The sequence below is a fragment of the Schistocerca serialis genome, chromosome 4 (assembly GCF_023864345.2).
Source record: "Schistocerca serialis cubense isolate TAMUIC-IGC-003099 chromosome 4, iqSchSeri2.2, whole genome shotgun sequence".
NCBI lineage: Eukaryota > Metazoa > Arthropoda > Insecta > Orthoptera > Acrididae > Schistocerca > Schistocerca serialis.
In genome coordinates, this window is record NC_064641.1 from 126,381,107 (window position 1) to 126,407,462 (window position 26,356).

At 37.1% G+C, this 26,356-nt stretch overlaps 1 protein-coding gene across 1 annotated transcript in view; it reads right to left on the reverse strand.

The window, feature by feature from the left end:
- Nucleotides 1-412: 412 nt before the first annotated feature.
- LOC126473593 (uncharacterized) overlaps nucleotides 413-26,356 on the reverse strand; it is a 608,171-nt gene continuing 582,227 nt past the window's right edge. The window contains exons 7-9 of the mRNA XM_050100740.1: nucleotides 15,939-16,383; nucleotides 10,068-10,259; nucleotides 413-1,987 (exon numbers count right to left, since the gene is read on the reverse strand). Of these exons, the coding sequence (XP_049956697.1) occupies nucleotides 1,830-1,987; nucleotides 10,068-10,259; nucleotides 15,939-16,383 (795 nt within the window). The 3' untranslated portion in view covers nucleotides 413-1,829. The remainder of the gene's footprint in view (nucleotides 1,988-10,067; nucleotides 10,260-15,938; nucleotides 16,384-26,356) is intronic.

Here is a 26,356-nt window from a genome sequence, read left to right on the forward strand (position 1 = left end):
GCTAGTTATTCTGCCCTTCTTTAGGCATTTCACATCAGTATTTTGCAAACATGACACAAACTGAGTTTTGTAACTCAAACCCATATGCACCTGCCTTCTTGGGTATCAGGTTTACTGATTTAACAATAAATCTTAAAAAGGAAGTGGGCATGGGACACAGGGTAAAATGGTAAATATTTTGCTACTAACAGCTCTACAAAGAACTAATGACTTAAATGAACTCTCAGTAGTTCATTGTATTTCCATGTTCCATTCAATATAATGTTACACAAGCTTGAAAAACCTTGTAATATTTACTTGCAGTTGAGACAGGACAGAATTTTTGACAAAGTTTATCATTTTTACAACTATCCTTCAATCTGTTGTAATTAATTGCACAAAACATTTATTAATCAAACATTTACTTCTAAAATTTTACTAACCAGTTATTTTTTTCTTGTCAGCTATAAGTAACACATTAACAAAAAAGGCTATACTTGTGAACCAAAGTGTGGAATGTTAAATAAGATTTTTAGGTATTTGATCCTGCATTTTACACCCAGTTTATTTTATTTGTTGCATTTTATAAAACATTAACGTAATGCAATCAGTTGCATATATGATTACAAAAATATTTCATTGAAAAATATTTTTATAAGTACTCCAATAATGATCATCCTTCCTTCACCAATGTCTTCAGTTCACCACATGTAAATTGTGCCTGTATACCATTCTCAAGAATAGCAACAGTTTAATTTATTAAAAAGAGCTATAACAGTGTTCATAAAATGGAACATGACAGTTTGCAACTGTAGTTAAATCTGTGAAAGTTTGGTCTTAACATCTCTTATATCACACAATTAATTATGTTACACATTCATACAAGTTTTGTGACAATGCACTTAAATCCTGAGAGTTGAGCATAAAAAAATAAGTACATAAAATTTTTCATTATTATAGAGTAAAAAATACAGCTGTTACTTTGTTCAGTGCCACCATGACAGGCATGGAGTTCATAAACAGTTTCAAAAGCTAATAATATGACTTCTCAAAGCAATCAACCATCATATGATAGAAGCTTCACTGTTGAGGAGTAAAATGATTAAAACCAAAATTCTGGAAACTGGAAGTAGATTTTGGCGTAAATAATTTTCTGGAGTCAACCTTCTTATGTTAAAACTGAGTACATACAGTTTCATTATAACTGAGTTTTGTATAAACAACAGCAGAAGTAAAAATGAACAAGTATTATGAACATAATAGCTCATAGGATTATCACAACACATCAACACATGAAGACATCTCTTGTATGAGATAATTCCACAAACAATCACCTCTATTGTCTTTAAAATGCCTAATAACAGTCTTCACAGTAATTGTACTTTCATTACATCAAGGAATACTGAAATATCATCCTCTCATCATTATGGAAGTCATTCATCTCACAAGAAATCTTAGCCCAACCATTCACTTCCACTTTAAAATACATATCACTCTTGTCTCAAATTACATTCATGAATTAAAATGTAAACTCATTTAACACATTTTAAATAAAACAAATCATTTTCACCTACTGAAAGATATACAGTCTGGTAGGAACACATTTAGACCAATGCTGTCAAGCTTTTCTCAGTGCTTTTTCAGCTTTCTTTCTTATAACATCATCTGACCTCATATCTTTCACTACTGCAAATAAATCTTACATACATTGTCCTGCCATCAGATTTCTTCATCTCATCTACATTTCTCACAAGATTTTCAATAAACCTTGCCAATTTGAGAAATATTTTACTATTGCAAATTGAGAGCAACTAAGGCTCTTTTGGTTTGTGCAACATTTCCTTCATATGTTACGTTTCTGCTACCTGAGGCTCTTCATTTTTCTTGGTTCTCGAATGAAGATATACAACTATATATTCAATCCCCCAAGCAATTATGCACAGGAAGACACAGACTGTTTGTGCATGTATACACAGTGGATAGCTTCCTGTTGCATCTCGAATAACACCTGAAACAAAAATAAGTATTTTAACTGATAGGTACTCCGCTCATCTTAATTACATCATTAACAGGACAGCTTGTCTTAAAAACAAACGTCATTTTCTCACCTTAGTTTACCACTGTTGTCAAAATTATTGAGCATGCAGTATTTATATTAATGTTAACACACAGAACATTTCTTAGTAGTTGTCTTAAATTGTGTGCCACAGGTATAGCGGTTCTCTTGAATTTGTTTCACCCTACATACCTTTTACTTTCTGTATGTGCACAATATTTAACATAGCTTGTAAGAAAGGAACTGATTTGAACACTTAACTAATATGCAGAATTGTTTTTCATGATCTTCTCCATTATTTTAGGCGGAGATTTATTTTTGCAGGTCTGCAGTTGATGAAGTATTTACTTTGGAAATATAAATTCCATAGGTACACCTTGTTTTACATTAAATTTTTATTTGACTAAAAAGTTAAATATACATAATTAAATGAAATAAAAACAAAATTTGTCTGTGGAATATTTATTTACAAAACAAATGCAGAATTCTTGTACTAGACATCACAATACATACCCCACCCTCCCCACCACCTCTTTTTCCAGAGATATTGGATTACAATAGAATAGATACATTGATGTTAGTGAAATGACTTTGAAGAAAGTAGAAAAGTAAAAAATTAGAACTTACTTTCATTTATAAAGTAATACAATAATTTTTGTAAAATGTCAATACTTATATATAGTAAAGCAAATACATTAACTCCCAAAATAATGAAACCATGCTAAATAAAAAAGATCAAATTTACTGGTACTGGTCAAATACTGTGTCCCTCCTAGCACTGTGACATAATGTATTTTCTGAAATGAAACAATGTGAGAAATACAATTGGCCAGGGATGTACAGAAACTGTGGTGCTGTTGCCATCCATTAAAGTCTAAATACTCTAAAAGGTATGAGGTTTAGAGCAGTTAAACCAAGTTTACCACCACTAATTGTACCTCTAGTTTTCACTTCAGTAGGAAAAACTACATGTACCATTTAAGAAAAAATGAACTTTGTATTGAAAGTGATGTTTGTTCAGTTTTATAGATTGTACATTCCTGCACATTGTGTGTGCCCCTTACATAGCTACATCCCTGACCAAGTCTCTCTTTCACATTTTGTTTCACTTACAAAAAATGAGGGTTGCCCAGAAAGTAATGCACCCCATTTTTTTCTCAGCCAAAATCAATGATATGGATGTGAAATATTACTTATGTATTATTTACAGTCTCCTGAGTGAGCACACCAAGTTTCTGTCACTTCCGACAGATAGCGTGCTGCAGGACAGTTTCAAAATGGCGTCTCTAGGTGATGTACATTACAAGAAATGTGCTGTCATTGAATTTCTCACTATAGAAAAACAAACTGTGCAAACAAACTTGTGCAAAGTCTATGGAGCATCTGCTGTCAACAGAAGTACAGTTAGTTGTTGGGCATGGAGTATGACGTCATCAGAAGGTGGTTCGGCGGAGCTCCATGATTTGCAGCGGTTGGGGAGACCATCCACAGCTGTCATACCTGACATGTTGCAGTGAGCTGATGTCATTCATGAGGATATACATTATGACTCAGCAGTTGGCACTGCATCTGTCAATCAGCAAAGGAAGTGTGGATGGAATTATCCACACTCTTGGATATTCAAAAGTGTGTGCAAGATGGGGCCCATGGTGTCTAATGGTGGATCACAAATCACACAGAAGAAACATTTGTCTTGATTGGTTGCAATGTTTTGAAGTTGAAGTTGATGGAGAGGCCTTCTTCTCCCAGATTGTGTCAGGTGATGAAACCTGGGCTCACCATTTTGAGCCCGAACAAAAATTACAGTTGATGGCACCAATCCCACTCCCCACAGAAGAAAAATTCAAAGCAACTTCTTGTGCCAAAAAGGTCATGATCACCGTGTTCTTGGACTTTGAAGTTTTAATTCTCATTGATGTGATGCCAATAGGCAGTACCATTAATTCAGAAGCATATGTCAAAATGTTAACAAAACTCGAGAGGTGCTTCTGGTGACTTTGGCACCACAGCAACCAGAGGTGTTTTGCTGCAACAAGATAATGCTGGGCCCTACACAAGTCTGAGGACTGCTAAAAGCATCGCAAAACAGGGTTGGGCAGTGTTACCCCATCCACCCTACATGCCCTGACCTAGCCCCCTTGGATTACCACTTGTTTGGGCCATTAAAGGATGCCATTCATGGAGGACATTTTGAGGACAATGAGGAGGTGATTCACACAGTGAAGCACTGGCTCTGCCACCAGAACAAGGATTGGTACCAACAGGGCATACATTCCATTGTTCCACACTGGATGAAGGCCATAGAGCAGGATGGAGATTACATGGAATAATAGGGTGTGTAGATAAAATACTATTCTTTCGCATGTGTAATTCTCATTATGTTCAATAAATAATTGTTGAAGAAAAAAATATGGTGCATTACTTTTTGGGCAACCCTCATATATGAGATTGCAGAATAAGATGAGACACCCTGAACTATGAGCTGATGGGAGAAAAAAACTCTATTTCCATTAAAAGCTCAAATTCTTTTCTGAACACTAATGTACTTTGTGTTTCTCCAAATTCCAAGCAATCTTCCTGGATGTTAAGCACTATTTTATTGTGATGTGGAGCCAAATACTGATCAACTTCATACTCCCCAATGAACAACACAGTGTCTTCACTTCAAAAGCTGCCATCCATTCCATGCCAATTGCTCCCTTCCCTACAGCCTAGACACTCCTGCTGAATAAACATGCTCCGACAATGAAACCCTCAGTACCTGTTTCAACAACCTCTCTCCAGTATGGTTTCCTTTTCCACAACTATGCTATTCATCTATTCAAAAACAGTCACTCCCTGCCTCACCCTTGTTAGCAGTACTTACTACTACTTGACAGGACACCCTCTTCGTACCGAGTATCATCTTAGTCTTGATGTCTCAAAACATTAACCTGGCAGTGCTATTCCTTTCTCAAGTTTACTGTACTTCCCTGATCTCCTATCCACACCAACTACAGTGTACTTCTGTCTTCCTCATGCTGTTGTTGTTGCCGTATTCAGTCCAAAGAATGGTTTCATGCAGCTCTCCATGCTACCCTATCGTGTGCAAGCCTCTTTGTTGCCAAATAACTAATGAAATCTACGTCCTTCTGAATCTGCTTACTGTATTCATTTCTTGGTCTCTCTGTATTATTTTTACGCCCCCCCCCCTCCCCCCAACACACACACACACACTTCCCTTCAGCACTAAATTGGTGATCCCATCAGGTCTCTGAAATTTCTATTCTCCCCAATTATATTCAGTACCTCCTGATTAGTTACATGATCTTCTCTAATCTTCTCTAATCTTCAGCATTCTTCAGCATTACCACATTTCAAAAGCTTCTATTCTCTTCTTGTCCAAACCATTTATTGTCCATGTTTCACTTCCATTCATAACTATACTACTCCATACAAATACTTTCAGAACAGTCTTCCTGACACTTAAACCTACATTCAATGTCAATAACCTTCTTTTCTTACCCTTGCCAGTTGACATTTTATATCCTCTCTGCTTCTGCCATCAGCAATTTTTTTTTTGCCCAAATAGCAAAACTTATCTACTACTTTAAGTGTCTTGTTTCGTAACCTAATTCCCTCAGCACCATCTGATTTAATTCAACTACATTCCACTATCCTTGTTTTACTTTTGTTGATGTTCATCTTATATCCTCCTTCCAAGATCATGACCATTCTGCTCAGCTGCTCTTCCAAGTCCTTTGCCATCTCTGAGAGAATTACAATGCCATCGACAAATGTCATAGTTTTTATTTCTTCTCCCTGGACTTTAACTCCTAAACCTAATTTTTCTTTGGTTTCTTCCATTGCTTGCTCAGTGTGCAGATTGAATAGCTTTGGAGATAGGCTAAAACCCTGTCTCACTCCCTTCTGAACCTCTGCTTCCTTTCCATGCCCCTTGACTCTTATAACTGCCATCTGGTTTCTGTGCAAGTTGTAAGTAGTCTTTCACTCCCTCTATTTTATCTCTGCTACCTTCAGAATTTCGAAGACAGTATTACACTCAACACTGACAAAAACTTTCTCTAAATCTAAGAATGCTATAAATGTAGGTTTGCCTTTCCTTGACCTATCCTCTAAAAGAAGCCTTAGGGTCAGTATTTCCTTGAATGTTTCTACATTTCTCTAGAATCCAAACTGACATTCCCTGAGGCCAGGTCCTACCAGTTTTTCCGTTCTTCTGTATAGAATTTGTGTTAGTATTTTGCAACCATGACTTATTAAACTGATAGATTGGTAGTACCCAGATCTTTCAGCCCCGCTTTCTTTGGAATCAGAATTATTATATTCTTCTTGAAGTCTGAAGGTATTTTGCATGTCTCATACATCTTACACACCAGAGGAAAGTTTTTTTCGTGGCTGGCTCTCCCAAGGCTATCAGTAATTCTGACAGAATATTATCTACTCCCAGGGCCTTGTTTCGACTTAGGTGTTTCAGTGCTGTGTCAAATTCATCTCGCAGTTTCCTATCTCCCATTTCAAGCTCATCTACGTCCTCTTCCATTTCTCTAATATTGCTCTTAAGTACATCTCCCTTGTCCAGACTCTCTATACACTCCTCCCACCTTTAACGTTTCCTGAGGTCTATGGTTCATGGTCGGGAGTCTTTCTCATAATGTTCACAAAATCCTTATCAGTCCTTATAATATACTCTGACTGTCATTGATATCCAAATATTGCAGCCCCATTCCTACAATTCCCACAGTGAAATCTGATCCATGAGACCACATATTACTGCCTGCTACAGCTCAACTGCTGTCAAGGATATAACATTAAAAGCAGAAGCATATGTAAAACTACTCATATCAGTTACCAGATCACATCTACACACTGCACAGCTTTCAGTCAGGAAGACCACCTTAAAAATGGCAGGAGATGTAACACCCCTCCTTGGTTTATCTGCTATTCTTCATTCTCCTAAATTGAATTATTTCAACTTTGGTGATCAGACATTTATGATGGGTGCATATTTTGCTGACTGTGTACCTGACAGTAACATGGTTCTCTTAATACAACTCATATTTCTGTTTGCATAGACATAAAATCATGAATGAGTGATTTGAAACAAAACAATCTATACAAATAAGGTGATATACTGTTCAGCAACACATAGAGGAATTCCGCGAAGTGCACTCACTTACACTAATGGCTATTCATTGCTTAGTTTACTTCAGAGTTAACCATTACTTTGTTATACAATATGTGTTTCTGGCCTGAAACAGCTTTAAGAATTTATTAACCATTCTTGCCTTTACAACAATTTGATCTCTTGGACACATTGGGGCAGCATCAATCTGTCTGCTCCCTGAAGTTGTGTATCGCACTGTAATGAACTCTGTTGCTCATATTTACTGAACTGAATCATAGCCTAAAGAGTGTTTCCTTAAGAGCATGCAGAAATGTAACAGGACATACAGAATGCTCCTCTGAACAATTTGAGGTAGGGAACCGGCAGTCAGAGAAGCCAACTTAAGGAGATACAGAAGTAAAGGTGCCTACTGCTTTGTCTAGCATTACCATTTTCCAGCTTATTTACAACCAACATGTGTACAAGTTTACATGTACTGTGCTGTTTATTTACAAGTAAATTCTTTATTTCCTGCAAGGAAACAAGAAGGACAAGCCTGATTACCAGGGAGTCACGATGCAGGTTTTGTTCACTTTACTTGTCCGTAAGATGGCTCTGTTGTATTTACATTGTCCCATGACAGAACATGCTATGAAACAATGGCAGACCCATTCATTACTCAGTGGCATTCAGAGGTGTACAGTACAATATGATTTAGCAGTACTGGTACAGTTTCACAGAACTCACTGACATGCATGTTGTGTATGGGGAGGTGTGTTGCAATGCTCTCACTGCTGAAAGGCCGTACAGGGAATAATTTCCTAACTGACATCATCTGTCACAATGAGTGTTTATTTCTCTTGATCAATGACTGTGGGAGACTGGTTCATTGGAAAGAAGAAACGAGGGACCTGGCATGATGAAGACAACTCACACATCCGATTTTGAAGAGGAATTGCTGGAACGAGTTGCAGTGGACCCCACTACAAGTGATTGTCGTACTGCATGTGAAATGGGTGCTGCGCATACTAGCATGTGGCAAGCACTCCATGAACAACAATTACAACCATATCACCCACAACAAGTCCATGCAATGCTTGTGACTGACTTTGCACCAAGGGTCGCATTGTGTCAATGGGTGCTCCAACAATGGATTGATCAATCAGATTTCCTCCAAATTGTGCTGTTTACTGATGAGGCCTCATTTGATCATGATGGTGTTTCAAAAAGCAGGAATAGGCATGTGTGAGATGAGGAAAACCTTCACGCTGTAGTGGAGTCACACCATCAAGTACGTTTTGCTGTGAATATCTGGGCCAGCATTGTAGGCTACAATCTCAATGGGTATATCTTCTACCTGGCTGTCTGAATGGCTACCAGTAATTGAGGTTCTACCTGAGTTGGAGAATGTACCCTCGGCTGTTCATGAGAGGGTGTGGATACAACATGACAGTGCACTGCCTCACTTCAGTGTGGAACTGCAACCATCTCAATGCTGTATTTTCTGGTTGCTGGATTAGAAGGGGAGCTACTATTCCATGGCCTGCAAGGTAAGATAACCTGAATCCCTTTGATTATTTCCTATGGGCATATCTAAAGTCAGTTGTGTATGAGACCCCAATGCATACGGAGATGGAATTAGTTGCCAGAATTGTAGCTGCCTGTGATGTGATTCAGAACACACCAGAATCTTGTTCACCAATGTCAGGCTTGCACTGATGTAGTTGGCCATCAGTTTCAGCACATTTTGTAAGGTACAGTACAAATGGTACATTCATGGTGTGAGTGATGGTATTTGCAGTTAATTGCATAAATGAAACACTACAGAGTAATGTGATTTTGTCGCTATCCTCTCCTTAAGCTGGCTTCTCCAACTCAAGTTCCCTACTTCAAATTGTTCAGTGGAGCATCCTCTCTGTCCTATTAAATTTTTGCACATCCTTAAGGAAACATCCGGTGTATGTAGTTTTGCGTCAAGTGGGATCTTTATAATTGATTGAATCAAAAATGGATCAAGTGTATCATTGTCCAGAACATTTCTCACCAATCTCATACTGAATTACCAGGAACTCTCTGTTTCATTGGCAGTACCACACTCCCTGATGGCTGCTTATACACTATTTTACCTTTTTCCTTAGAACAAAAAAATTAAAGTAAATTAATACTCCACTACTAGTGCACAAGGATGTGCGCACATCCTGCCATCAAAGGTTGGTAGAGATTAGTAAGGGTTCAATTTTACCACAGCATGGCTCATTCACTACCTATTCACTGAACATGATAAACAGCATAAATTGAGAGACCTCAGACCCTGCCATATGAATTTTGCTATTTGAATTCTTCCAGCCAGCACGTTTTCCTAACTCTCAAGACATGATCTTCCTCTCCACCTTAACATCATATATTGCCACCCTCATGGACTGAACTCAAGTTAGCCTATTCCTCTCTCTTTTTAGTGTTTGATGGGATTTTTGGCTTCATTTTTTTCACTTGAGTTGTCCCCTTTTCTGCTATTTATCACACTTTATTTGTTTTATTCTCACCAATTTCCATTTTCTTTTCTTTTATATCTGTCTTTATTGCTCGCCCTATATCTCCATTTTATCACCTTTGCACTGAAATTTTACCAGCTGTTACTGGAGTACTAACTCATGTTTTGTTTTTCTCAAACACTTTTTCCATTATATTTGTCTCCTTTTGCTCCTCATAAGAAACTGTTCTCTCATAACCTTGGTTCTAAGTGATCTATCACCTACAACATCCCCAAAGAATTTTCTGTTTCTTGTCCTTGACAAGGAAGAAGTGGCTCTGAAAGTTAGGAGTGCTGTCATTGTTTTGATTTATGTGGGTCTATTAGCTGTGCTGTCTTGTAAACATCCGAAATATTTTATATTAACTAATTATCAGTGTACTTATTATACATACCCAGAACTGGACCAAGAGCAACAATAAATATTCCTTTTCCAACCATATGAAGACCAAAACCTGCTGGTAATTTCTCCAGGCTGCAATACTCTGAAATAGTCAAGTTGAAGTTGATGAGAGCTGCCCCTCGCAGAAATCCATTCATTACTAGTGCCACCATTAAAGGAGCATACTCTGTTTGCTCTGCTAGTGCTGCAAATAAGAAATACAGATATTCATTGTAGTGGATATCTTGAAGTTTGATGTCTGTAATACGAGGGCTATCACAAAGTACATTACGTTTTGGAACTAAAAACAAATAAAGTATTGGAATTTTTTTTATTATATACAGATGAAAGCGACACTTAAATACTACTTTTGTACATAGTTGCCATTTAAATTAAGGCACTCATCGTAGCGATGGACGAGCTTGGAAATTCCTTCGTCGTAAAAGTCGGCCACCTGCGCCTTCAACCACGTGGTTACCTCTTCTTGAAGCTGTGCGTCGTCATCAAAACGCTGCATAGCCAACCACTTCTTCACTGCTGGGAATAAGTAGAAGTCACTCAGTGCCAGGTCGGGACTGTGAGGCGGATGAGGAAACAACTCCCACTTAAAAGATTTGAGAACTTTAAGAGTGGCATTTGCCGTGTGGGCCTGGGCATTGTCGTGAATCAGCAAGATCTTTGAGCCCAACTTTCCCCTGCGCTTTTTTGTATTGCTCTTCTGAGGTTGTGCAGGGTTTGGCAATACCTTTGAGAGTTTATTGTAGTGCCTCTTTCCAGGAAATCCACAAAAATCACACCTTTTCTGCCCCAAAAGAAGAGGTATCCACGTGGTTGAAGGTGCAGGCGGCCGAATTTTACGACGAAGGAATTTCCAAGCTCGTCCATCGCTACGATAAGTGCCTTAAATTAAATGGCAACTATGTAGAAAAGTAGTATTTAAGTGTGGCTTTCATCTGTATATAATAAAAAAAATTTCCAATACTTTATTTATTTTTAATTCCAAAACGTAATGTACTTTGTGGATAGCCCTCGTATGTATCTAAGGTTAAGCATTTCAATTGTAATGTAAGACATTTAGCTGCAACGGTTTTCAAAATTAAATTAAATTTACAAGACCAACAATGACAGGCAAAATGTAAGCCAGTTGCCAGGAAGGTTGGATATGTTGTTATTAAACGAATCAGAGATAAGGAAGGGACGAAGTGAAGATAGAAGCGTAAATGATATAGAAGTAGGGAAGAGTGTAGGAAAGCAGTAATAAGATGCAGACGCCTAAGAAGAAGCAGCAATGGAAAGGTGTATTAATTAAAGAAACTATAAAATATCAAGGAGAGAAAGAAAGAGACAATAAATAAATGTAAAAATAGTGGCAGAAACAAGAGAAAATGGGCAAGAGAGTAAGAGGAATCACACCAAGATAGTATAGTTTGGGATGCCATCAACATGCTGTAAGGTAAGCTTCCATTTGCACAACGGTTAGGTACTAGTGTGAAGAAAGGATGCCAGTTAGCTTTGTAATGAACTAGGCACAAAGGTCAGTAGTGTTGCATAACAGAACATGCTCTGCATGGTACACTGTGCAAGTAATGACTATCTGTCTGTGTCTACTCATGTCACTGATAGATAAAGTTATACAAACTGTCATAGCTAAAAACTCTCTTATTGGTGATAGTTAAAAGCTGTACTGTTTGTCTAAAGGAAGAGGATGTATGAGGCTTACTCCGGTTCACTGATGCTTATAATTAAAATGTCCACACTATAATCCCATCCTCATGCTTCAGTCAGACTTTCAAAAACTCCTGACAGCTGCAGGCTTCTTCTAAGAGTTCATCTGCAAACTGCTGCCCAAAACTTCTTGAATATTTTAAAAAGACTAACCATTTTCTGCACTGACTGTAATATGAGCCCTCTCCATTTCCACTCCCCACATTAGCAGTTGTCACTGAAGTAATCTCTTTCTACATTACCATTGCACACATACAAAAAAGTACAGAACCTGTAACATACCCCTTTCATGAAACTCCATATTCCCATCAATGACCACAGCAAAACAAAAATGTGTATAGACCTTATTATTACTAAAGTATATACTGTAGCTGTAGGATCTTGTGTGCCTCCCTTCGGCATGTTTCTAATAGAAAATTAATACATACACACTAGAACTTATATTCTTCGTAATTTCAATTTTAAGAATGATTTTAATGCTGCACTTTTTGCTTTAGTTAATACTACCAGCCAGTTTTGACTAATATTTGGCTCAGACATCACCAATATGAGCTAACAGATCCAGCACTAATGCCATCACATTAGAGAAATACTTTTGCTTCATAGTAACATCTTCCAAGCACAGAGCACACAAATTCCCGTCCATGGGGAATCAAATGATCAATTGCATCTTGTGAACCCTTCAAACTGGCGCACAATTACTCTATCAGATTTAATCCAGGCGCCTTTGTAGGCCAACTGAGGAGATGTGTTACAATCATGCGGAAAAAACTGGGCAAAAGGTACCTACTAAAGTAAAGCATCAAGTGCTCCTTCTCAACAGGTAACACTAAAATTTGTGGTGATTAAGAGACCAATAGCCACTGAGGTGTGGTGTGGACAGGTGAACAGACCTACTGAAACCGGACCACACCTGATAGAGATCATATTCTTAAATGGGTAAATTTAACCTACATTGATAAGAAACTACAGATCATTACAGTCAGCTCTCTCAGGGGGCAGAAGTATAGCAACTCAGAAATAATGTTCTTTAAGAGATTTTCATGACAGTAATTCCCTTCACTCAATCATTATCAACTGTGTCACAAGGGTCAGTGAATCAAATCCAGGCATGAAGTTGAACTTCAGTTGAGGATAGGTGCTTCCCAATACTCTATATCTTTAGTTTATATTGAAATGAACCTCTACAGAGCTGGAACAGGTGCACAAGAAAGTATCAAGGAAAATTTCTCTCCATCATGAATCCAATATTTTATAAATCCATTCATGTAGTCCCATCTGACACTGGCTCCAAAGTAGTGAAAATGTGTACAATTTCAATATCGTTAAGGCAGTCACATGATTTTATGGGAGATGGAGACTATTTTTAGTTCATATAAGAACATATTTACTGCTGCAGACTGCTCTTGGAGAAAGAGTTGCTCTGTTAACTCGTAATGAGCAATATTATACCACATATTCACAAATATTGGCTGAACTGCACTAAAAATCTTAAACATGTGAACATAGGCTCTCTAATACCTATGATAACATATCCTGATAGAGAGATGTTAGGGCACATTGAAAAGACACCGATAAAAGCATTTGACCAATAAAAACTTCTTTCTGTCTGAACAAAGGGAAGTTTCTTTAGGTTGTTATTTGGATTAATTTCTTGTAGTAGTTTTAGCTTGTATATAGAGAACCGACTCATGGAGATAACATCTTAGACCTACTGATAACAAACAGACCTGAACTTTTCGACTCTGTAAGTGCAGAACAGGGAATCAGTGATCATAAGGCCATTGCAGTGTGCATGAATATGGAAGTTAATAGGAATATAAAAAAAGGGAGGAAGGTTTATCTGTTTAGCAAGAGTAATAGAAGGCAGATTTCATACTACCTAACAGATCAAAATGAGAATTTCTGTTCCGACACTGACAATGTTGAGTGTTTATGGAAAAAGTTCAAGGCAATCGTAAAATGTGTTTTAGATAGGTATGTGCCGAGTAAAACTGTGAGGGACGGGAAAAACCCACCGTGGTTCAACAACAAAGTTAGGAAACTACTGCGAAAGCAAAGAGAGCTTCACTCCAAGTTGAAACGCAGCCAAAACCTCTCAGACAAACAGAAGCTAAATGATGACAAATCTAGTGTAAAGAGGGCTATGCATGAAGCGTTCAGTGAATTTGAAAGTAAAATTCTATGTACCGACTTGACAGAAAATCCTAGGAAGTTCTGGTCTTAAGTTAAATCAGTAAGTGGCTCGAAACAGCATATCCAGGCACTCCGGGATGATGATGGCATTGAAACAAAGGATGACACGCGTAAAGCTGAAATACTAAACACCTTTTTCCAAACCTGTTTCACAGAGGAAGACCGAACTGCAGTTCCTTCTCTAAATCCTCGCAGAAACGAAAAAATGGCTGACATCGAAATGAATGTCCAAGGAATAGAAAAGCAACTGGAATCACTCAACAGAGGAAAGTCCACTGGACCTAACGGGATACCAGTTCGATTCTACACAGAGTACGCGAAAGAACTTGCCCCCCTTCTAACAGCCGTGTACCGCAAGTCTCTAGAGGAACAGAAGGTTCCAAATGATTAGAAAAGAGCACAGGTAGTCCCAGTCTTCAAGAAGGGTCGTCGAGCAGATGCGCAAAACTATAGACCTATATCTCTGACGTTGATCTGCTGTAGAATTTTAGAATATGTTTTTTACTCGAGTATCATGTCGTTTTTGGAAACCCAGAATCTACTCTGTAGGAATCAACATGGATTCCGGAAACAGCAATCGTGTGAGACCCAACTCGCTTTATTTGTTCATGAGAGCCAGAAAATATTAGATACAGGCTCCCAGGTAGATGCTATTTTCCTTGACTTCTGGAAGGTGTTCGATACAGTTCTGCACTGTCGCCTGATAAACAAAGTAAGAGCTTACGGAATATCAGACCAGCTGTGTGGCTGGATTGAAGAGTTTTTAGCAAACAGAACACAGCATGTTGTTATGAATGGAGAGACGTCTACAGACGTTAAAGTAACCTCTGGTGTGCCACAGGGGAGTGTTATGGGATCATTGCTTTTCATAATATATATAAATGACCTAGTAGATAGTGTCGGAAGTTCCATGCGGCTTTTTGCGAATGATGCTGTAATATACAGAGAAGTTGCAGCATTAGAAAATTGTAGCGAAATGCAGGAAGATCTGCAGCGGATAGGCACTTGGTGCAGGGAGTGGCAACTGACCCTTAACATAGACAAATGTAATGTACTGCGAATACATAGAAAGAAGGATCCTTTATTGTATGACTGTATGATAGCGGAACAAACACTGGTAGCAGTTACTTCTGTAAAATATCTTGGAGTATGCGTGCGGAACGATTTGAAGTGGAATGATCATATAAAATTAATTGGTAAGGTGGGTACCAGGTTGAGATTCATTGGGAGAGTCCCTAGAAAATGTAATCCATCAACAAAGGAGGTGGCTTATTTTGGTTGCATGCATTTCTTACTCTTATTTTGAACAAATACTTTGAAGTTTTGACAAAATTTACAGACTAGCTGAGGTAAAATTATCACAGTAATAAAATTATCAGTAGTTGTAATATTTATGTTCAAAACCTACTGCATAATTCTTCCATCTGATTTATGTGACTTTTTCCTCTCTTATTCTTACATTCCAAAATAACAACTGTAATGAAGCATACTATTACCACATTCTCTCATATTTCTCTATGTTATATTAATTTGTGATGATGTAGTCTCTAAGGGAACATTACATGTACTTTGAATTATGTTTCACTTGGTTTTAATATTTTTTACGCAAATGAATAACCTATTTGTTTTTTGTCACCAAAAGAAGGCATGATGAATAAATGCTTCTGCTTGGTAAATAGGGTATGATTCCATTCTAATATATGTAGGTAATAGCCAAAATTTTACTTTTCTAGGTTACTGAACTTGCATTGTTAATTTATTACACATTGTTGGGAATCTGGTGTGTTCTGTTTGGATTGCCTGCAGTCTACAATCCAGCAGTAACACTGAAAACAGAACTTAAACTTTGTAATACTCATTTAAATACTACAATATAGTATTGTGGTTGTAAGGAGTAAACAACAACATTAATAATAATAACAATAATAATGATAATAATAATAGTAATAACATCAATACCTACCAGACCTTGCAAGTCCAAGGAAAACAGTTGCAATCATAAAGACACTTCGTCTCTGTACTTTAATCCGGTCACATATTGGTGGGAGAACCACACGTGCAAATATATCTGCCACAGCTGTCATTGATAAATAGAATGCTGTATCTGATTTGGAATATCCAAGATTTGCAAGGAAAAATGGCACAATCATTTTGAAGTTCAGTTCAGCCACATAAAATATAGACAATCCAAACAAAATGTTCAGGAATATTGGATCTTTTAGAAGATCTAAGTCCATAAAATTTATAACTCTCCTCCAGTAACTTCTCTTCTTAGCTGCCTTGATCACTTTGGGTTTTGTTGCTTCCTTTATATTCTTGTTTATATCATTCTGTTCATTTTTTTGAGTTTCAACTTTGGGCTTAAAAGTAATATAATCATCTTCATCTTCATCTTCACTTTCAAGAGGCTGTGAACAAAAATGCTTTATTGTAACTACACTTAAACTACACTGCTCTAAAGTAAAGGATCTTGCTAATGATTATAGGAAAGTAAAACCAATTTCTTAATTTCCCGATGAAGTAACAAAAATTAACATTTATCACATAAAATGATTGATTTTGTGATACACATAAACGAAAATTAACAATATTTGTGGCAGAAGAGAAGCTTTTACTGAGAGACAACTGATTATATACAGATCAGATTTCTAGAAGTCTGTAATGCTTCAGAATTCAACTATTTGTGGCTGGTTGCTACCTGTGATTATTTTTACACCATGTATCTCTCCTGTTCTTTTTTCCATTCAACATAACAAAATTATGACAAATAATATGGTTTTTGTTGCCTGAGACTGCAGTCATGTGTGTGTGTGTATGTGTGTGTGTGTGCGTCTGTCATCTGTTGTTCATGAAGGCCTTACTGGCCAAAAGCTTTATTTGTGACAGTCTTTTTGTTGTGCCTATCTGCGACTCAATGTCTCCACTATATGGCAAGTAACAACTTTCCTTTTCATAATATTTTTACATTACATCCTTGATTTTCCATTGTTTGATAACAAAATTATGAGATACACTGACTACTCACTGCTGCAGGTAGATATATATAAAATTACATGAACTATCCTGGGTTTATGAACTATTAATTCTTTCCTTAGAGGGGAGAGAGATGTAGTTTCAAAAGGTTAAGAATGTGGGGCAGGTCCCTCATGCCCCAGATTTAGAGTGGCTCTCCTGGTGTGAGGATATGAATATTAGTCTACTACTAATTTTTTCCTCCTGAAAGTAAATACCTGGCTGCAGTTCTGTCTCAATTTTATAGCTTTCCTGATTGAATTTTTCTTTTGAAATTATAAAGAAATTCAAAAGCTGGAGACATGTTTATCTGTCACCACTGCTCCAGAAGCTCCTGTTCAATTGTGAGTCATTACATACTCTTCACCTGTCTCAAATTGCGTTGATGTTCACTTTTTTACTTTCATTTTAACCTCGAGGTTTCAAGTTTGAATAATTCGTTGGTCATGGTAAAGGGAAAGTTGGATAGGTGTTAAAAAGAAGGAAGAGTTATGTCACATTCTGGATTACATTTAGATTTCTAGACCCAAGAAAGTCTATCTATTATGCCTCTTTCATTGCTGAACCCTATTGCTGTAACATTCTCTCTGATGTCACTCTTTCATTGTTGGTCTATAGAAAAAATTCTTAATTATGCTGTTGACTGATGGAAAATGCAAGAAGATATGCAATATGTATGTGAAAATAGATTCAGTGATCACTAAATACAAAGGACCAGAAGATACTCAAAAGATAAAATCTGCCATCACTTTTTGACAAAATCTTTCTTCAGAGCTTAAACATTCCCCCCCCCCCCCCCCCTTCTCTCTCTCTGTCTTTCTCCCTCCTCTCTCTTTGTGTGTGGGCGCTGGGCATGCGCGTTTGTGTGTGTGTGTGTGTGTGTGTGTGTGTGTGTGTGTGTGTGTGTGTGTGTGTGTGTGTAGTCATCTCTGAAGAAGGACTTTGACTAAAGGCTAAACAAATTACTGGCTTCGCTACAGTTCTACCCATTGCTAAGCATTCCTCTACTTGGTGAGCAGAAGTCTATCATCTCCCACATATTTAATATTTATAAGGAGGTATGTTAGTTAGTGAACAGATTTATTGTTAATCTATGTAACTGATTTAAGTGTATTGAAGAGAATAGCAATAATGTGTTTGAAGGATAACATTGATAGTCCAACACAAGCAGCCATCAAATCTAATTTATCCAAGAGGGGCAGGATTCTAAAATATCCATTTTTATGTAACTCATTACATGAAAGTAGGATTGATAGGTATCTACTCTGTATATTTTCTGAAAGATAGATTAAATTAACACTTTATAGCTAAACACTTTTCATTAGTGTATCCTAAGTGAGTTTTATACTACTAATATGAATGGGGTTGCCACTTTTTTTAAATTTAACAAACAGGTATATGTTCCTATGATTAAATGCAGCATATCCAGTATAAAAATGCCACTGGTTAATACTCCTAAAATTGGAAAAACAGGAAAAACTTTAAAAAATTAATAAAAAGCATTTATACATTTCTTCAACACTGGTGCCAACAATAACACTACTTGGTTACAAAACATCATGTCTGATCATATTTATTGATTTATTACATTATATTCATGCCATCTACTTTTTAATGTTGCCTGGAATAATTAAAGTTGAATGTTATATTTTTTGGGTTATTTGGGTAAAGTGTACCCAAAGGTCAGCAGTCAAACTGCCTAGCACACATTGTGCTGTGTGCCATCCCATAGAATTTTAGAAGCCCTGCAACTCTTGGAGAAGAAATGTTTTCAACTTTGAACTTCGGACTTTGTATATAACAAAAGTAAAGTAATTGGACAGAAAATAATCTACTCAGAAAGTGGCAGAAGGGGTACATACGTATAGAAGGTATTACATATGCAATCTTTTGGAGTCAGTGACTCCTTCTTCTGGCAGAAGGGTTGAAGGAGAAGGAAGAGGAGTGAAGGAAAATGACTGGTGAGGTTAAGGAAAACGGGTAGAGTTTGGAAATGTTACCCAGAACCTCCAGTGAGGGGAGACTTACCAGATGGGATGAGAAGTGCTGAGTGACTTTTACAAACTCTACCCCTTTAAACCTCATGAGTCATTTCCCTTAACCCCTCTTCATTCCCCTTCAACCCTTCTGCCAGAAGAAGGAGCCACTGGCTCCAGAAGCTTGCATATGTAATACCTTTTTTATGTGTGTTCTCCTGCCACTGTTTGAGTAGACTTTTTTTATTCAATTACATGTTGTGTACTGTGTGAATAAGTCATGCAGCTGAGGGGAGGGGCATCCTTATGGGAATTAGGGACAGATGTCAGGGAGTGTACAGCAGGCAAGATTAATGTATTCTGGGAACTGGTACTGGAATCCATGCACCAGGATATTGAAATGTCTCTCTCTGCAGCTCAATAAGGCCTGCATGAGGAAGTGAAAGAGAAAAAATGAGAGATTTCATTTTGACAATGTTCTGCAAAGGACTGCATCTCCATTGATCACAGGGCAGCACTGAAATCATCTCCACACAGGAAACAATATTGCATTTCTGCGAGCAGTCTGAAAACCAAACAAATCTATTCTTCTTTAGATTGCCTTCCGCAGCTTTGATACAAGAATTTATTTATTTTTATTCATACCATCAAAACTTTATCAGATCTCTCATGGTATACATTAAAATGAAAACGAACAAGTTATGCCACAGTTCCTAAAACCACAACATTTTCCATCATGATCAACAGACAGGAGTTGCATCAGATGTTACATGCTTCTTTAATTTAATTTTTCTTTAATTTTATTTGTACAGAAACATTTGAAAACTGTGATAGCATTTCAATTTTTGTTTTGCTAACCTCAGTTTCAGTTCATGTTATGAATGTCTGGAAAGTAACTTTGGTACTTATGGAAGCCATTACATGTGACTAGAATTTCTTTTGGTTTTGTAAAATGTCTTTTGTTAAGATTTTGATATACTAGTCATTGGCCTTTAGACAGCCAAACACACTTCATTCAGTGTTTCTGTATCTCCAACCCCATACATTGTATTCCACATATTATGAAGTAGTCACCATTTCCTTAGAAAGTTCTTTACAGTCACTGAATACCATGGAAGGTCCCTCCCATCATGATCCATTTTACTTGGTGTGTATCTGTCCAGTGCCTGGTGGTATGAGATGTAATTACAGTTTACATATGATAAGTATCAGCATCCTCCAATTGCACATTTTTCAGAACTATCACCTTTGTGTTTAACATCATACACACAGTTTGAGCTCATTTTCAGAAAACAAATATCTCCAACATTGTTATCTATCTCTTAAGCATGAGAGATTATCCAGTAATACGTCAAGCTGTTTCAAACAGTACCACCTTCATTCTCACACCTTGGTGTCCTCAAAAACTAGGAGACTTTCTTCAAGAGGGGAATAAAAATGTGCTGTACCTTTTTTTATTCACAACGGGACAAAATGTTTCAATGCCATGAATAAATCAGCAAGGCATAAAATATAAGTCATACACCACTAATGTTACAAACACATGATTGAAACACATTAATACAAACACAAGAAGGTATACCACTAGCATTTGGCTGAAAAAAAGGGAAAGTGTGGTGCCGTTCAATCTTGTGTATAGAAATTATTGTATTTTTTTTTTTTTTTACCTCAACAACTAGCAAAAACTAAAGCTACATTCTTACTTCGGCACATTCCTAGAGCTAAATTGGAACAAAACAAGGCCAACTACGAAGCTTATGATCGACATAGCAGCAAGGAGAGGTTCTCTGTTAGGCTACATTTTGCTGGGCCCATCCATCACTTATGGCCATACCAATTTCGGCTGGCCAGTCTTCAGCAACAGTATTGATAAACTGTGGGCTTACATGGAAACTGCCAGACAGCCAATAACGCACATTGTGTAGAAGCCTCTCACATCAGGTTGTGGTATCTGCACTAATACTATTTTACAGGCTTTGGTGTCTCTGTACTGGTCTTATGAGGGAACACTGCCTCTAAGCACACTGCTAATGTGGATTTCAGGAAGACCAGGTCAGAAAGCCTAAGCAACTGCAATCTCTTCAGGTTACAGCAAGAATGAATTAGACAAACTTGAAAGTAGAGTATTTATATTTGTCATTCCTTAATGAAGTTACACTGTTTTTGTTGTAGAAACTTTGTCTTGGACATTGGCACAATAACAAAGCTCATTAGCTGGAAAGTGTTGACATCACTGCCTGAAATGGCATGCCGTACCATTAAGTTTTCTTTCACTTAACTTGTACAAAAAATAATGAAAAGGATCAAATATAAATCAAATCAAGCAAAAGTAGCCCCCTGCTACAAATTTATCTAATGCAAATGGGAAGCATTGCTGTTGTTGGATGATTAGTCATGGAGACTGGTGGACAAGTCAGAGTGAGGATAATAATCATACAGTCTGAAGTGGCCAGCAGTTCATTATTACTGGCAGGTTGTAATTGCTAACAAAATTAAGAAAGTGAAAAATATATATACACAGTGCAGTATCAGATTTCCTCTCTCCATGAGAACTGTGACCATTTAATAGTTTAGTTGTGCTACTTTTACTCAGTTTTGGTATTATTTTCATCAGACTTTGGAATGATGACAATTTGTCACTGTCAGTTTAATAGTAGTGCCATATTTTTATTTGCAAAGCAATACACAAAACATATTATAGTTTCATAAATATCCGATGCCTTTTATGCACTAGAAAAGGAGACTTGGGTTTTGGAATATCACTACTGGTATCCAAGTTTTAATTAAATTGTTTATTAGGCTTACTATTCTGTACAGCATTCCATCGGAATATTTCTGAATGGTGACCATTTTTGATTACATGCTTACTGTAGCTACAGCTATTCAAAGTAAAATGTTGTGAAGTTGGCATCCCTGAGAGTTCCACACAGAGATCATGATTTGTTCTTCCCAATCCAATGTGGATTTAACATGGATGGGATAATAAACCTATTATGCCTTCATACGTACTCTAAGTTTTTTTTCTTCACAACTGTAGTAAATGTCATATTGAGCTATAGCGCTGACCTATAGTCCTCAGTTAACACCTATTAGCAATATTGTATCAGTGCATTTTGTGAGACAGGGAGCATATTTCTTCAAACGTCTACCAGTTGAAATTGTTCTACAAGCCTGTAACACCATGAATTAGATTTAAGAAATTAGTTCCGTAACAGGCTTGTTATTGTTTTCCATATGTGCTGAATACTTCTTCTAATCCATCATAATAATGAATTGAAGCATTATTTCTGCACTTGTGAAACCAGTTTTAAGGAGTATCTCCCATAAATGGCCAAGGAAATAAAAAAATTGTGCATCGATGAAACACTGGACTCACCGTGGGACAGGCGATTCCACATTTTTACATGTACTGGTGTACCACTTTGCAAAGATCATGCCAAGAATGAACAAAGCCACAAAAAGGAAGGAATCTGGTTGTATTCATGCATGTGCAGCCTACAGAAAGCATCGCAACTGTGATCCAATGTTGCCATTCTTCACATCCACTGGCAGAAGTTCAAATCGAAAGAAATAGGTGAAATTCTAGATGAAGCACAAAAAATCTGGTGCTTTTAGGTTAAATATAGATTAAAATCTGCACAATACAGTGAGTGAACATGATGAGTGCTTATGCTTCTGTGTGTGCATAGCGGAAATAATTGAAACAGAAAAAATATGCACTTTGTGATGAAATATTATATAATCCTACAAATATGAATAAAAAGCAAAAAGCAGAAATATTGACAAAGTTCAAATGGAAGACAGCTACTACCACTCACCACAGAGGAAAGCGGGCGATGTCGTGGCTGCAGAAAGGTAAACAGAGAGACAAATCACAAATCTCAGCCATTCACTTTTCACTGCAGATTAGAACAGATCTCAAGCTGGTAATAGGATGAATATGTTATAATGTGAAATATGGAAACAGAGTTTGAATGTTGGACGATGTACAAGAATAAAATTATTTGTGAGAATCTTTAGAAAAAGTTTGCATGGAGATTTCCAGGAAGAAAACTACTGCCAGTATGTACTGGAACAAGAAGGTAACCTCATACAGAAATTCGTGGGAAACAAGAAATGTAATTATAGGAAAAAGATCATTTGTTAAAAGTTAATACTGCGGCAAGCAAAACAGACCATTTTCTCTCTCACACAATTGAAATTCTTGAGTCAGTAAATAACAAAATGTCATGTATTGGAATTTTCTGTGCCTTGTCAAAGGCCTTTAACTGTGTAGATCACAACGCTTATTTGTATGATTTGTATGATTTGAATGGTAGCAAAGATAGGTGGATTGAATCATACCTACACAATAGAAAGCAGAAGATGATTCTTAATGAAACTGATGGGGCACACTAAAATGTGGAGTACAACAAGGACCCATTTTGGGACCAATACTGTTTCTTACCTTCATCAACAATCTCTCACTTTGTACAAACAGTGAAGTAGAAAATAAATGTAATGCTTTACTTGTAGGCATCTTCTACTGGTTTAAGTCGAATGAATTAACTCAAATATTGAAAAAACTCAACATATGAAGTTTTGTGCATCTTCACAAGAGAATGAAGTAATCCACTCTAACGTTGATAACCAAAATATATTATATTGTGAATCCGATAAGTTTCTCAGCATTCTAATTGATGGCATGTTAAATTGGTATGGGCATATACTGGACATTCAAAAACGATTCAGTGTGGCAGTGTATGTCCTTTATGTAATTACCTCTGTTAATGATATGAATGCTATCAAAGCTGCTTATTTTGGCTATTTTCCCTTGATAATGTCATATGGTATACTTTTTTTGGGGTAGTCAACTTTTAGCCAAGAAATATGTTTATTGCACATAAGAGAGCAGTTAAAATCGTGAGTGGCGCTCATCTAAGATATTCTTGTAGAAACTTGTTCCATGAGCCCAAGACATTAACGACCACATTTCAGTACTAATTTTCTTTGATGATTTTTGTCTCTAATAACTATGCTCTTTTTACATCTAATGGTGCATACCATGACTGCAATAAAAGGTCAAAAATTGGTTTAGATAGGGATCTAAAACATCTAACTCTTGCACAAAAAAGTGTTCACTATTCTACCATGAAAGTTTTCAATTCTTTTCCATCAGGTATCAAAGCCCACAGTAATGTACCTTCTAAATTTAAACCTAATTTAAGAAAATGCATTATGGATAAGTCATTCTGCTCTCTTGATGAGTAAATGAAGCTTAACCAATGATTGCGTTTGTAAATTTGTATTGTTATTCATATTTGTATTTTGAGACTTTCAATTTCTAATATGCTAGCCGTTATTCATCTTTCTGGCTTTATGATGGTCAATGCATAAATAATCTTTTTTTCTGTACAGTATCTTAAGTTATTCTCAGTAATTTACATTTTGGTTACTGTAAATTTTTTGCTGTATTTCTATAATAACGTAAACCTGACTCATTCCACTTCCTTGTTATTCATTTCAATGTGGATTTATGGAATTAAAAATAAATAAACAATAAAATCCTTTTACCCAGTGATAACATATTGTGTGTGTAACTGTAGGCTTATGGTCTGACACAGGTGGACAATGAGTGCTTTTAAAATACATTCTTGTTTCTGAATTGTCAGCAATGATTATAGAACTAAACCACAGATAGAGTGAAAATTGACTATGACATACAGCCCATTGCTACAGAAGAGCACAAAATGGTCAGCTGGGATCAGAGTTCATATCAATACTTTCCCACATACAGGACATTATTTTTATTTGTTTCAGTTTTTATGACATCAGTATACTTTGGCCATCAATCTGAAATAGGCTGCAATTCACACATTAATATGATTTTCAAAAGTGTAGAGAGAAATAGTCGGAAAACACAAATAGCAGTATGAGCTAAGCAAGGAGTATCTTACTTAACAGTGGAAACTGATGCAGGTGAAAGTATACAAGAGCAAAAGACAAAATTCTCCAGTAAACATGAACTCACAAACAAGTCATTTGAGAGGTAACTGCAAATGTGTAGTTATGACCCATCACTGCCTCCAAAATGAAATACTGTATGATCCTAGTGCAAATTAGGAAGGTCTTTCTAACTGGACTGAAGTTTCACATTTCGTCTACCTCAACAAGAAATACAGTACAGTGCTATTTCAGCAAGTTACATGTTTCAGTTTACACTCATGCCTTTTAAAGGAGGTGTTCCATGTTTTGTCCTCGCATTTGGACACAATACTGCACTCATCTCTGCAGTGAGTCATGAATTCTTTTAAACACCTCCGGATCATCTTGAAAAGCTTGACAACACTATACATTTTCCTGCCCCAGTTCTTTAGCCATATCAATGGGAAGAGTGAGTCCTGAACACTTCAGTTTTGAGATGAACCCATACAGAAAAATCCAGAGGAATGAGATAAGGTGATCTTAGAGATCAAAGTAGACGCCTTGAAAGACTTAGCTGTCTTAGACCACAAGCCTTACATCAGCAGCAAGATGTTCGAATGCCCCATAGTGCATGTACCACATTCTACATCTACATCTACATGCATACTCCGCAATCCACCATACGGTGTGTGGTGGAGGGTACCTCGTACCACAACTAGCATCTTCTCTCCCTGTTCCACTCCCAAACAGAACGAGGGAAAAATTACTGCCTATATGCCTCTGTACGAGCCCTAATCTCTCTTATCTTATCTTTGTGGTCTTTCCGCGAAATGTAAATTGGCGGCAGTAAAATTGTACTGCAGTCAGACTCAAATGTTGGTTCTCTAAATTTCCTCAGTAGTGATTCATGAAAAGAACGCATCCTTTCCTCTAGAGACTCCCACCCGAGTTCCTGAAGCATTTCCGTAACACTCGCATGGTGATCAAACTTACCAGCAACAAATCTAGCAGCCCGCTTCTGAATTGCTTCTACATCCTCCCTCAATCTGACCTGATAGGGATCCCAAATGCTTGAGGAGTACTCAAGAATAGGTCATATTAGTGTTTTATAAGCGGTTTGCTTTACAGATGAACCACATCTTCCCAAAATTCTACCAATGAACCGAAGATGACTATCCGCCTTCCCCACAACTGCCGTTACATGCCTGTCCCACTTCACATCACTCTGCAATGTTACGCCCAAATATTTAATCAATATGACTGTGTCAAGCGCTACACTACTAATGGAGTATTCAAACATTACAGGATTCTTTTGCCTATTCATCTGCATTAATTTACATTTATCTATATTTAGAGTTAGCTGCCATTCTTTACACCAATCACAAATCCTGTCCAAGCAATCCTGTATCCTCCTACAGTCACTCAATGACAACACCTTCCCATACACCACAGCATCATCAGCAAACAGCCACACACTGTTACCACCCTA